The sequence below is a fragment of the Pseudophryne corroboree genome, chromosome 7 (assembly GCF_028390025.1).
Source record: "Pseudophryne corroboree isolate aPseCor3 chromosome 7, aPseCor3.hap2, whole genome shotgun sequence".
NCBI lineage: Eukaryota > Metazoa > Chordata > Amphibia > Anura > Myobatrachidae > Pseudophryne > Pseudophryne corroboree.
This window is the reverse complement of record NC_086450.1, coordinates 44,988,762-45,003,212: the sequence shown is the minus strand read 5'-3', so window position 1 is coordinate 45,003,212 and position 14,451 is coordinate 44,988,762. Positions and strand designations below refer to the sequence as shown.

Sequence of the window (14,451 nt, the reverse complement as noted above, 5' to 3'; positions counted from 1 at the left end):
CAGTGCACATGGTTTTGCCCAACTGCTAAAAAATTTCCTGCTGCGATCAACTTGGAATTACCCCCTTACTCTTCAGGGTTGTGTGAGAGAAGCTGACCATACAGTAGGTGGCAGCACTGAGCGACACTCAAATTTCCCAGGTCAGAAATACGGGACGCCCGCAGTTCTGCTAGTATACCAGAAGGTGGCTCATCGTTTACACATTGCCTGCAGTCCTCCCTTATCACCCATTACTATTGTAAAGATGTTGTTCGGTCATACTCTTATATTAACAACTAGTGGAAGTAATGGGTGAAAGATGTTGCATTTATTCATGTGGAAGTGCAATCTGTTACCTACATGGCCTAAGTAATGCACCCGTGCATGGATGATTAGCTTTTCACTTAAATTACAACTGAAGGCACCTTAAAGTCTATTTAAACCTCACACATGATTGCAGACATTTCCAATTAGCTCATGTCATATCGGCACAAGCACCATACCATACCTCGCAACATGACCCTCTCCAGGAGGGACAGAATACTCTGTTCCTGGACTTTTCTCTTAATGTATAATTGCCCTCACCTGTGCTGAAATACCTTTCTTATCCATTTACCTGTTTAACACAGGTGATGGCAATCATACAATAAGAGAAAAGTCCAGAAGCAGAGCATTGTGTCCCTCCTGGAGAGGGTCATGTTGGGAGGTATGATACTAGGTTATCACATTTGCGCAGTGCCTGCAGCAATAACTTCTACAGGACACCTTGATCTGGTTACCATGATGCTGCAGCAATAACTTCTATAGAACACCTTGATCTGGCTACCGTGATGCCTGCAGCAATAACTTCTACAGGGTACCCTAATCTATCCATACCTCCCAACATGACCCTCTCCAGGAGGGACAGAATGCTCTGCTCCTGGACTTCCCTCTTATTTTATGATTGCAGTCACCTGTGCTGAAACACCTTTCTTATCCATTAACCTGTACAACACAGGTGATGGCAATCATACATTAAGAGAAAAGTCCAGAAGCAGAGCATTGTGTCCCTCCTGGTTCATGTTGGGAGGTATGATCTATGTACTGTGATGCCTGCAGCAATAACTTCTACAGGACACCCTGATCTGGTTACCATGATGCTGCAGTAATAACGACTACAGGACACCCTGATCTGGCTACTGTGAAGCCTGCAGCAATAACCTCTACAGGACACCCTGATTTGGCTACTGTGATGTTGAGGCAATAACTTCTACAGGACACCCTGATTTGGCTACTGTGATGTTGAGGCAATAACTTCTACAGGACACCCTGATCTGGCTACCGTGATGCCTGCAGCAATAACTTCTACAGGGTACCCTAATCTATCTACTGTGATGTTGCAGCAATAATTTCTACGGGACACCTTGATCTGGTTACCATGATGCTGCAGCAATAACTTCTACAGGACACCCTGATTTGGCTACTGCGATGCTGCAGCAATAACTTCTACAGGACCCCCTGATTTGGCTACTGTGATGCTGCAGCAATAACTTCTACAGGGTACCCTAATCTATCTACTGTGATGCCTGCAGCAATAATGTCGACAGGACACCCTGATCTGGTTACCATGATGCTGCAGTAATAACGTCTACAGGACACCCTGATTTGGCTACTGTGATGTTGAGGCAATAACTTCTACAGGACACCCTGATTTGGCTACTGTGATGTTGCAGCAATAACTTCTACAGGACACCATGATTTGGCTACTGTGATGTTGAGGCAATAACTTCTACAGGACACCATGATTTGGCTACTGTGATGTTGAGGCAATAACTTCTACAGGACACCATGATTTGGCTACTGTGATGTTGCAGCAATAACTTCTACAGGACACCCTGATCCGGTGCCTGTGATGCCTGCAGGGGGTAGGAAGAGGCCAGGGATCTCTGTTGTAGGACGGAGATTTCCTGGCCTCTGTGACAGGCGGCTTGCCATAAGCTGCCCAGTGGCGGGTGCTTTGATCTGATGCTGCGTCCTAGTAAGCAGCCTGGATCACTACTGCATGTAATAGACACCCTCTGCTGCATCTACATACAGCGCTGCAAGGAAGCAGCAGTGATAGCAAAACTAACTGCACCTGAACGACTCCCATGTCACAGAGTCTGAGTCCCTCTGTAGACGCGCAGGCTGAGCTGCTCTCAGGGGACGCAGGGGGCTCTCCAGTAGCAAGTAAGGGGGTGATTCAGACCTGATCGCTGCTGTGCGCTTTCGCACAGCGGGCGATCAGGTCATTACTGCGTATGTGTATGCACCGCAATGCGCACGCGTGTCGGACAACAACGGGCATCGCCGGTCAGCGACAGGATGGTGCGAAAATTCCATTTGCACTACCGATCGCAAGGTGATTGACAGGAGGAAGCTGTTTGTGGGTGGCAACTGACCGTTTACAGGGAGTGTTCGGAAAAACGCAGGCGTGCCCAAGCGTTTTCAGGGAGGGTGCGTGACGTCTGCTCCTTCCCCGATCAGCCCGTTCTCATCGCACTGTAGGAGCAAGTCCTGGGCTGCGCACAGACTGCACAAAGTTTTTTGCAGCTCGGCATACACATGCGATCGCACACTTGCATGGCGAATTTATACTCCCCCTGGAGGCGGCGACTATCTGAACGCAGGACAGCAAAATTTGCAGCCCAGCGATCAGATCTGAATCACCCACTAAGATCTCACTGCTAACTTATGCACGCCCAGAAAATGCCGTCTGAATGGCGATGACATGCATTGACATAATAGATGCTGACATGGTCAGTGTTGACATTATGAACACGTTGAAATGTTCTATGACGACATTATAACAATGTTGACATTCTCATGTTGATATTTTGACCATAGAACACATACACTGCACCCATTAATTACACGTCACATGTGAATATACTATCTCATACAGCGGCCTATTCATTATCACTAATGGGCCCCTTTACACATGCGGAAATGCTAGGTTTCCACATGTTTTATGTAATGGACCCAGTCTTTATTAGGGGACCCTATTATTCAGCAAACTCCGAAAAACTCAAAGTTGTCGGAATTTGCTTGTGAAAACCAACACCATCTGCAGACTACACTGGTGCTCGAAGCCCTTCCTATGGTAAGAAGGTCCAGGGGCGGGATCTCTGAAGCCACCACACAGCGCGACCTTTGACTGTGTGCATGTGTGACCTCTGGACGGTACTTCTGTAGCGGTGGTACTGATCGCGGGGACAGCTGCTTTATAGTGCAGCTGTTCCCACGGAATCCGGTCTGAAGATCGACAGTGTCTAGGTCGACAATGTTTAGGTCGACCACTATAGGTCGACAGTAACTAGGTCGACATGGTCAGAAGGTTGACATGTTCTAGGTCGACAGGTCAAAAGGTCGACATGAGGTTTTTTTAAAAAAAATCCTTTTTTTTTTACTTTTTCATACTTAACGATCCACGTGGACTACGATTTAAATGGTAATCTGTGCCGAGCGAAGCGGTAGCAAAGTGAGGCACCTTGCCCGAAGCATGGCAAGCGAAGCGAGCCATTCGAGGGGACACGGTGCACTAATTGGGGTTCCCAGTCACTCTACCAAGAAAACGACACCAAAAAAACTCCTGTCGACATTTTGACCTGTCGACCTAGAACATGTCGACCTTCTGACCCTGTCGACCTAGTGACTGTCGACCTATAGTGGTCGATCTAAATATTGTCGACCTAGACACTGTCGATCTAATAATCCACACCTGAGCAACATTGAATTGCTCTTGTAATTATGTATCCACAACCGCAACTTGCAGCGAGTTGGATAATTAATGATCGGGCGCCATCCATGAATAGGCCCCATAAGCATTAGCAAATACAGCTGCAATAGCTTAGAAATGTCAAGCCATGTAAATGACCCATGATTATGTCTTCATAGTAAAAAAGGGCAGCGGTCCCCGACTGCGGACATCCCACCACTCTGCCCAATAATCCTCTTACTACGTCTGTCACAATGGGTTGGGATTAGGGTTACCACCTCATCCCTTTAATTCTGGGCACATATTAATTACACAGGTTCTGTGGCTGGCTGACTTCAAGATTCCATTTCACCTGCTTTTAATCAGCCACAGAACCTGTGTAATTAATATGTGTCCAGAATGAAAGGGATGAGGTGGTAACCCTAGTTGGGATTGATATGCCGGCGGTCAGGATGCTGACGGTCAGAATACCAACCGCGGCATCCCGATGGTGAGAATCCCGACAGAGGCTAGGTAAGTTTACTTACCTTCCCCTAATGCCCCCTAACCCTCCCTTCCCGCAGCTTAAACCTTTCCCCCCACCCCCCTACTCCCCAACAGCCAATCCCTAACTCTCCCTGGGGGTGCCTAAATATAGCCACCCCCTCCTTGCAGCCTAACCCTCCTCTCAAAGCTGAAACCTAAACCCCCCCCCCCCCCCCCCCCACACACACACGGATTACCTCTCCGACGGGCTGGAAACCGCTAGTTCGGGATGCCGGCTGTCGGGATTGCGGCACCTGGATTGTGATCCTAGTCGGGATGCACCCATTAATGACACTGTCTTCACATGTGAATATACCATCTCATACAGCGGCCTATTCATTATCACTAATGGGCCCCTTTACACATGCGGAAATGCTAGGTTTCCACATGTTTTATGTAATGGGCCCAGTCATTTTTAGGGGACCCTTTTATTCAGCAAACTCTGAAAACTGAAAGTTGGGATTCTGGTGTCAGTATTTTGACTGCCGGGATTCCGACCGCCGGAATCCTGACCAGATCCCGTGGGTTGGGATTGATATGCCAGAGCGGTCAGATTGCCGGCAGCCAAAACAGCTTCTGCAAACACGTAATTTACTTCTGTATATGTTATGGCCACAAACTGATAAACTGTTTGCTTTCTATCACTAAAGTTGCCCAATCACATAAAGTCTGATTACTCAGCATAGCCAAATCCCAAAGATCTGACAGTTTGGTGTTTAGGCTGATCGCCTACAAAGGACTGTGACCGCAGCCAGATGAAAACAATATACATGGTTGAATGTGTTCATCGTCCAAAGGACATTTCAGTTGACAGATCCCGTCGCTCAACATTCCTCCTGGGCCTACACGCTGCAAAATTGTGATCAATTAAATCCAAAATAACTCAATTTTGCTAGCCAATTTGGGTATTTTGTATTTAACTGAGCACAATTTGAATGGGTACCGTAAATGTATCCCATCATCTAAAGGTCACCTCTGATTGCGGTGTTTGCATCTAGGAAAGTGATTAAAAAGTAATGAGGATGATGAATAATGGAGCTTAGAAAAGCAGTAGTCTACACCACAAGACGTATCTCCAGGTTGTTGTTAAGCAATACCCCCTATTACACTGAGTCAGCTAGTGTTACACACCAATAGTTACAGTTGAACCCAAGTCTGTGATCCATAGGTCGCCTAGTCTTGGTCTACATACTGAAAACCTTTCCTAGTCTTTCTACTTAGAAAACAATAAGCATAGGAACATGTTGCGGTGACATAAACATGCATTTACAAGCTGGTAATTCATTGCGTTAGACACTGAGAGTTTCCTGACCTCTGCAGTAACCAAGGTAAGAGTTAGAGTTGATGCAGTTAATGTATGAGACGGAGGCAAATCAATGGAAATGTGTACCATGGTTTCAATCGATCATGGAGTTTCCACCAGAACAGAGACATGGATATACAAACTTCTAAGAAAGCACTAAGTCACTATGCCAAGATACAACCAATGCACGCTTATGGCTCTCGCAAGCGAATGTGATCATGAGTTCTGCAAAGAAATGAACAAGAATCCATAAATCAACAAACAAATAAATAGTAAAATGAACAAGAAAGCAAAACACAAAGTAAAATAAAATGCAAAGGCTTTGACGTGGGAGATTCGTTATCATGGAAGTCTGGAAAGCAAAAAAAGGAATAAAAGAGAAGACATCTGCAAGGATGAAATCTGCAAGCAACTCAACATGGAAACCAACCAAAATAATGTTTGCCAGCCACATTTGCAAAAAACTGAACAAAGCAGTCACCTGCCGGCTTCCTCCTCACACAGGTCAGCGGGGCCGGTCTAGACTGCTTGACCGCAGGTTTTAAAATAACTTTTCTGGAGGGAGAATGGGCCTGAACATCAGGTTTTTTACCAATTTCAGCTTTCTTAAGAATCGCTATAGATAGGGAAAATAAGAAAAAAGAGAAAGAGAGAGAGAAAGCATATGGTCAGGGGAGTGAAAACATGGGTTAATATCATTAAACAGCTTGGCATACTCTATGGACAACAGTATTTAGGTTCCCTGGTTGTGCCACCAAGCTGTACTTGGATATATATGATGAATAAGTGATGGACCTTTTTTCCTTCTCACTTCGTCCCTTGAGGTTGCACTAGGTTCTTTTTTAGTCATTTTTCTTTCTGGAGTGGACATACGTCCTCGGCCAGGTTTGAAAGGCTTTTCTTTCCTATGTCTTTCAATGGGAGCCCTCGGTACCTCGCGTTCTACTTGCTCCTCCTTGGGGATGGCTTCTATTGCTTCGGTCATGATGCTCCTGTCATCATCTGTACAAGTAAAGAGAATTAGGAGAGCAGCAGAGACACAAGTGTTTACAGGAGGCACACTGCTGCTTTTAAGAAGAAACGGGCACCCAAGACGTGTGGTGGAACCCTCAAACACCAGTAGTCAGCATATACTCTATGCTGAGACCGCTGAATGTGAATATCACATGGATTCTGAATAGCCTGCCATGCTAAAAAATGTACAATGAAAGGTTGTGTTGGAACCTCACACCATGGTGGTCATTCCGAGTTGTTCTCTCGCTAGCAGTTTTTAGCAGCCGTGCAAACGCTATGCCGCCTCCCACTGGGAGTGTATTTTAGCTTAGCAGAAGTGCAAACGAAAGGATCGCAGAGCAGCGGCAAAATTTTTTTGTGCAGTTTTAGAGTAGCTCAATACCTACTCAGCGCTTGCGATCACTTCAGACTGTTCAGTTCCTGTTTTGACGTCACGAACACGCCCTGCGTTCGCCCAGCCATGCCTGCGTTTTTCCTGGCACGCCTGCGTTTTTCCAAACACTCCCTGAAAACGGTCAGTTGACACCCAGAAACGCCCTCTTCCTGTCAATCACTCTGCGGCCAGCAGTGCAACTGAAAAGCTTCGCTAGACCTTGTGTGAAACTACATCGTACGTTGCTATTGTACGACGCGCATGCGCATTGCGCAGCATGCGCAGAAGTGCCATTTTTTTTCTCATTGCTGCACAGCGAACGAATGCAGATAGCGATCAACTCGGAATGACCCCCCATGTGCAGTTGCGCTCATATAGCAGGAGGTTATTATGGCAGTAAAACTCTACTTGTTTTTGCTCGCACCCCATAGAGGAGTTTGCAAGTAAAAATGATCAAGGTTTTCTTAATGTAATATCCTCCTATGTGCACAGTCGCACGCCATATGAAGATAGGACATAACCTCAACTCTAACTGGACCTCCTAAACTGTGTAGTAGAGGTATAAAATGTAAATACTTGTATAAGCTTTAATCCCTGCATCTTCTTGTAACTTTGGGGGGAAATGTATCAAGCCTGCTAAAAACGGGAGAAGTGGACATGTGGAGAAGTTGCCAATAACCAATCAGCTTCTAGCTAGTATTTATCAAGTAAATTATGTAAAATAATAGGTAGAAACTGATTAGTTGCAATAGGCAACTTTTCCACTTGTCCACTTCCCCACACTTTAGAAGACTTGATACATCCCCTGATATGTCTATATTTTATTTCTATTAAAGCTGCAGTGTGTTTACTCTCCAAAACAACTACATTTTTTATAATTTATTGGGTTTTCTCAAACCTGAAATGTTCTTTCCCAATCAACCAACTAATAATTATGTAGTAGTCATCATCTCAGATAGACAACTGAGAAGAATGTCTTTATATATATATATATATATATATATATATATATATACATACATACACAATTAAATAAGTTCTGATCACTCATTTATAGCAGATGTGATTCCATGATAATGGGGAATAAACTTCAGATTTTGGATCTACACCTAGGCGTTAAACTATTTGTGTCTAGATCTTGGCATACAGCGCCTGTTTCAGGTCCGACGCTTCTGCGGTGCATGCCGCAAGAACCGCGCATGCACTGGACCCGTACTGCACATGTGTAGTATGGGTCTGTAATGTTGGTCGCACTACAGCAGTGGTTCTCAAACTCGGTCCTCAGGACCCCACACAGTGCATGTTTTGCAGGTCACCCAGCAGGTGCACAGGTGTATTAATTACTCACTGACACATTTTAAAACGTCCACAAGTGGAGCTAATTATTTCACTTGTGATTCTGAGAGGAGACCTGCAAAACATGCACTGTGTGGGGTCCTGAGAACCGAGTTTGAGAACCTGTGTACTACAGCATCAGACTGTCAGTGATTGACAATCTAATACCATTTGGAGACAAGCAGGGGGCAGCGATGGCCTCTGTTTCTCAAAACAGTGGCATGTGTTCGAAGTTGTTGGGTAGGGATGAGGCCCGGATCTCCATCTGAGGTCGGAGATTTCCTGTCCTCTTGCTTGGACCTGCAGCGGCCTGTTTGCGCAACCACATGGATCACACAGCCAGGTGATGATATCACAGACCATCCAATGCTGCAACACCTCCTGCTGCATTACTATATTACTGCTATCGCTGCTGCTTCCTTGGAACCGGCAGCGATAGCTCCTTCAACCTCATCTGAATGAGGCACATTGTTTCTCATGTCAGTTTTAACTGATTACAGATGGTCTCTTATCTAAGCATAAACACATCACAGAAACATGTTTACGCCAAACTGGATTTGAAGGGCACACAAATAAATCCAGTAGCAATGTTTGATGTGTAATTAGGTGAAGTGTTCAAGTACCTGGAATGTTGGGTATATTCTATCTAGCGCTTGTAGGGAGGTAAATTCAATATATTGCTAATATTCCTCAGACTATTATTGCCACAAAAAATAGTATGATATTTTAAAAATACTATAGGTACTATAGGGGGGATTTATATACAAGTGGAACACGGGTGCAAAAACTATAATGTTAAAGTAGCAAAACCAGGTATAAAAGGTTTGCACCAAGTAACAAACTACAAAAATGTTTATGTGAACTTAAAATGTGCAAAATATTGTTTACAATTTAAGCAAACTTTTTAAAGTCTATCCGTTGTCTACACACAAGTGAGGTGGCCGTATAGTATATCAGTAAGCTACGGACTACTGACACCACTGAGGTATGAGGCACTTGGTAAAGAGAAACAAAATGTGACCCACCTTGTGTATCCACCCAGATGCTGTCTGTATCCAACACAGAGTCATCAATTGTGGTTTCATCTTTGTAATCATCCTGTGTCTCTGTCTGGTATTCTGTTTCTTCTTTTACTGGAGAAGCTGGCATACAAGGTGACCCTTCTCTTGGTTCTTCGTTGGACTCTTCTTCAATGACCTCTTCTTCATCTTCTTCAACTTCTTCTCCTTCTGTTGAAGGCTTCTCTTCTGCTTCAGTCAGTTGAGATGGTGCAAAACGAACATTTTGAGCCACTGGTTCACCCTCATCTATAGTCGTTTGTACCACCTGAATGAAATCATCTTCAACTGTGACTACAGACTCAATAATTCCTGTGGCTTCTTCCATGGACTCTGCCGCTGGTTCTTTGCCAAGTTCTTCTGCTTCAATCTGCTGTGTTGTTTCTTGTGCTATGTCTTTGCTACATTCCTCTGTTGACTCTACCTCATGCTCCTCTTCATCAGACTCCTCGACCACAGGCTGAGCTTTCTTCTGCTCAATTTCTTCCATCGGCACTGCCTCAACTGTTTGTTCATCTTGAAGTTCACTGACATTTTCCTTTTGTGCTTCCTCTGGCTCTTTTTCGTTTGTGTCCTGTGTTTGAATAACGACAGCATCTGTTTGCTCATGTGTGATCTGTGAAGTATTATCTTCAGCCACCGTTTTCTGTATATTGACAGGGGATACATGCTTGGGCCCTTCCTGTGATTGCTCTTGAACCTGCTCTGGCTCTCCACTTGACTCATAGGATTCTTCTTTGTCAACTGCTTCTTGATGGACTAAGTCAGGCTTTGCACCCTTTTCTTTCAAATCCAATTCAGAAAGCTTGGAGCCATCCTTTAAGAGGGCAGCATCTTCATCAGAATCTACTTTGACCATACTGGAGTCAGAAGCCAAGGTGTCTTGTGCTCCAATGTCTATTCCTTTTTGAGACTCATTTTGCAACTGTGTCTCACATTTTGTGGGTTCATTAACCCCTTGTTGATCTAGCGTTTCCTCAGTAGATAACTTTGCAAGTTCAAATGTCACTGCCGTGGTTATATCTGGAGTTGAAACTGGGGATGCTTCAGGTTTTGTTGGGAGTGCTTCTTTGACATCTTGTACAGAAAACTTAGAATCTTCATCACTGGATTTTTCATCTCTCTTCTCTGAGAAGGGTCTCTCTTTTGTGTCTTCCAAACCAGGTTCCTCCATTTGTGGTTTCTGCTCTGTGGTTTCTTTTAAATCAACCTGTTCCTCAACTTTTTCTATCAGAGGGTCAAGCTTACTCTCACTAACTTTTTTCTCCTGCTCTGACTCCCAACCTGTAAATACAGAATCACTGCTCGATCCCTGTCTTTCTTTTTCAAGTTTCTCTGCTGCTGCTAGTTTTACCTCAATGATGGATGGGTCTACAGCATGCCCTTCATAAAGGGCAGACATTCCACCACTTAGACTTTCACTATCTTGTACAGGGGATGGTAAAGGAACAGTGTACTTATTGAAAACACAATAGCCCAATTCTTCCTGCTGGCTATCTGTCTTTACAAGAAGGCTGCTACCTTCACTCATAGATGTATGTTGGATCACATAACTTTCATCAATGATTATATCAGAAGTTGCAGATATTCTTCTAGCAGCATCAGAATCTGCACTCCCAGAATCTAATCTGGCCCGTGATCCAGTTAAATCTAACATTTCAGGCAAGTCAGGTGCCATAATTGTACCATTTTTGTAGTACTCTTTAGTTTGGTATTGGGACTCACATAATGGCTCTAACTCAAACCTTTCTTTCCCACTGTCTTTCTCTGGTTCATTATTGTTGTCCTCCTCCTCCTCCTCTTCTTCATGCTCTGCTTCTTCTGGAAATGAAGGGGCTTTTTCTAGAGCTGGGCTGGTGGCTGGTAAGTCAGCCTCATCTCCGTCATCCAAGCTTCCACTTGTGTTAGACAGAATATCAGTTGCTAAAGGAGAGAGATCATGAGCACGGGCATAACTGAATCCTAGTGCTATGGAGTCAAGACAAGACATCGGGAGATTTATGGACATACTTCTCTGCTCAATGGCAGATCTACCCCCAAGCCCTAGACTGCGACTTAAGGTTAGATCATCTTTATTTTTACTAAGGAACTCGGATTTATCCGCATAGATATTTGGATCAATCGTAAACAGACGATCCCCCGAAGCCACACTGGAGTGAACTCTTCCTGAGGTCAACATGCTGTACCCTACTTCAGGAACAGAGGCTTTGACCTTTTCTTCAGCAATTGGTACTAAGTTATCATCCTCTTCATCCTCCTCTCTTTTGGCTGTATGTGTGGTGGAGCAGGGTTCTTTGACATCAGTCAGCTCATAGTAGTCACTGCTTTTTTGCACATTACTTTGCAATGCTTCTTCTTTCAAGGCAGATGTTTCAAAATACGTTGACATTCCAGACTTATCTTCATCCAGTTTAGTTTTATGATCATCTAGATCTTTGATATCAGTCTTAGGTTCTGGTAAAACATCTTCTACAGGAGACTCAGGAACAATGTCTTTTCTATCATGTATTTCAAATGTGTCTCTGCTACTAACAAGTGATGCTTCTCGTTTGTCAGTATCAGAGTTCTCCTTCAGATGGCCTGTAGTCTTTCCACTAGCAATATCATCATCGCCGTACTCTTCACTGGCAAAGTCTTTGAGTTGCTCTGCATTGTCACCAGGTTTGCTAGTCATAACTTCTTCCTTTTTCAACAGGGTGTCAGTTTCATGTAATGTGTGTGGTACATCAGACCTGGAATGTCCATAACCAATATCCTCAATGTGCTTACTAGAATCTTTAGCAGCCACCTCACTTCCTGCCACTGAACTTGGGGGCTCGTCTTGTATCCGAGCACTCATCACATCACTGGTTTCCACCTCAGGCTGAACCAGCTGGCTCTGATAGCTGTCACTTGTACTATCTTTGGGAATTTCAGAGACATCTGTCTTGGCTGCACTTGTAGTATTTTTGTCGAATGGATCTGTAACAGGTTCTGAGGTATGTGAAGAAAGTTCATCTTTGGCAGCCTGCCCTTTATCAAACACAGTGGACAGTGGCACAGGACTTTCACTTTGACTTGAAGGGAAAGTAGAGAGCAGGCTTTCATTCACAATGCTTGTTTGAGCTGTTGAAAGGTTGCCTGTGATTTCAGCTGTGGCCTGGCAAAAGTCAGCTGTTTCTGCTTCGGGAGATGTCGGAGTGCAAGGCTCAACAGAAAATGAGTAAACATGCGGAGACTCAAACACTGTGTCGGCGCTAGGCATCTGCAGAGCTGAAGGTAATTTCTCTTCTTCCTTCTCCGGTTTCTTCACATCCTGCTCAGAAGCATGCAATGACAGGGCACCTTGCTTTGATCCCTCCCCGCTCTCACTCTTACTTGATGGAGTTTCTTCAACAGTGTCTACGGCTTCCACAGAGAAAGGGAGAGAATCCAACTGTCCTTGTCCCCCCATCTTCGAGGCTGAAAGTAAATCTAAAGCAGTTTGATTTTTTCATAACATATATTGATTGCTTTTATTACAGATACCCTATATTAAATGAAATCATTGCCAATGAATGCAGCAAAGCATACATGACTACAACTGATACGTCAAACGGCATAACACGTAAAATAGAGCAGGAAACCAAAACACTGTAACCTGATTATTACTAGATATTATATTACATATATTTGCTTATGTTAATGAATTATTGACAAGAGAGATTTCTCTTACCTATTGAAAATCCTCAACTATTGCAAAATAAAAATCCCCAAAACAACGTACAATGGGCCCAATTCAGACCTGATTGCTGAGCTGCAAATTACAGAGGTCTGCGATCAGATAGTCACCGCCCAGGGAGAGTGAAAACCCGCCCTGTGCAAGTGTGCAAATGCATGTGTATACCGTGAGAAGACTTCGCCAGGCAGCGGACATCTGCAAATCCGTTCGCAACTCACCATCAAATGATTTTTCTATACTGTGCAGTTTGTGCGTAGCCCAGGACTTACTTCTACAGTGTGATACACACAGGCTGATCGGGGCCAGAGCTGATGTCACACACCCTCCCAGAAAACACTTGGAAACGCAAGCATATTTCCTGCCACTCCCAGAAAATGGCCAGTTTCCACCTCCAAACGTCCTCCTCCTGTCAATCACCTTGCAAGCGCCTTACAGTCGAAATTTTTGCACCATCCTGTCGCTGTTTGGTGTCGCGCATGCATATTTGCGGGCATACGCATGCGCAGTCATTCGATAATCGGCCGCTGTGCGATTTCGTACAACAGCGTTCAGGTCTGAATCGGGCCCAATAGACAGGGACATTTTTAATCAGTAGGAAGTTAAGTTATGATCTTAAACTGCAACTACTCAGGTCTTGAACTAGGCTGCACTTTGGTAGGGTCACCCCATTACAAGAAAAGATACAAAGGAGTCAGACATGATTGTAAAAGTATTAAAAAATGACAAACCTGCTAGTACTAGAATAAGGAAGTGAATGTATTATCTGATTGGACAGAAGCCTTGGCCATCCAATCAGGTACAGCTAGGGTTGCATTCACTGTACACTGTTCTGGTGCCTTAATGTCATTGGCACTTTTATCCACTAAATGTGGAAACATAGGGACTCTGTGTATTTGTGGAAAAGCGGGGATAATCAGAGAAGGTAACTGTGTCACAGATGACGGGGTAAATTTACTATCATGGGAGTTCTATATAAGATGGGATGTTGCCCATAGCAACCAATCAGATTCCAGATATTATCTTCTAGAGGTGCTAGATAAATGAGAAGTAGAATCTGATTGGTTGCTATGGGCAACATCCTATCTTAAATAGAACTCCCATGTTATTAAATTGACCCCGACGATTTTATTACATTGACATTATTTCTAAACATTCGTTATTAAAAATAATGTTTACTTTTCTCCTGAAGCAAAACTGGATTTTTTATTATTTTTTATTTTTTATTTGTTGATTGGTGCTAGCACTAAATAGTTAGTGCAAATTAGTTCAAACACTTCTACCTCCGTTATTATTAATCAGGTTACACTGCATTAGTAAAACACATTGAAAACTCAACACAGACATTATCAACATAAGACATATCACATAACCTTCTGTGCTGGAAGATGTATTTAACCATAACAACTCTGGCAGAAGATGTTGCTTCTC

The 14,451-nt window shown here is 44.0% G+C and overlaps 1 protein-coding gene across 12 annotated transcripts in view; it reads right to left on the bottom strand.

Annotated features, from left to right (window-relative positions):
* MAP2 (microtubule associated protein 2) overlaps positions 1 to 14,451 on the bottom strand; it is a 360,999-nt gene that overhangs the window by 21,728 nt on the left and 324,820 nt on the right. For 8 of the 12 annotated variants that reach the window (XM_063933123.1, XM_063933121.1, XM_063933126.1 and 5 more), the window contains 3 exons: positions 9,291 to 12,776; positions 6,339 to 6,545; positions 6,025 to 6,159 (listed from right to left, as the gene is read on the bottom strand). The exons of 1 other annotated variant lie outside the window; for it this stretch is intronic. In XM_063933123.1, the coding sequence (XP_063789193.1) occupies positions 6,025 to 6,159; positions 6,339 to 6,545; positions 9,291 to 12,776 (3,828 nt within the window). Of the gene's footprint in view, positions 1 to 5,630; positions 5,769 to 6,024; positions 6,160 to 6,338; positions 6,546 to 9,290; positions 12,777 to 14,451 lie in introns of all 12 variants that reach the window. 3 more of the 12 variants (XM_063933125.1, XM_063933129.1, XR_010181865.1) reach the window with 2 other exon arrangements.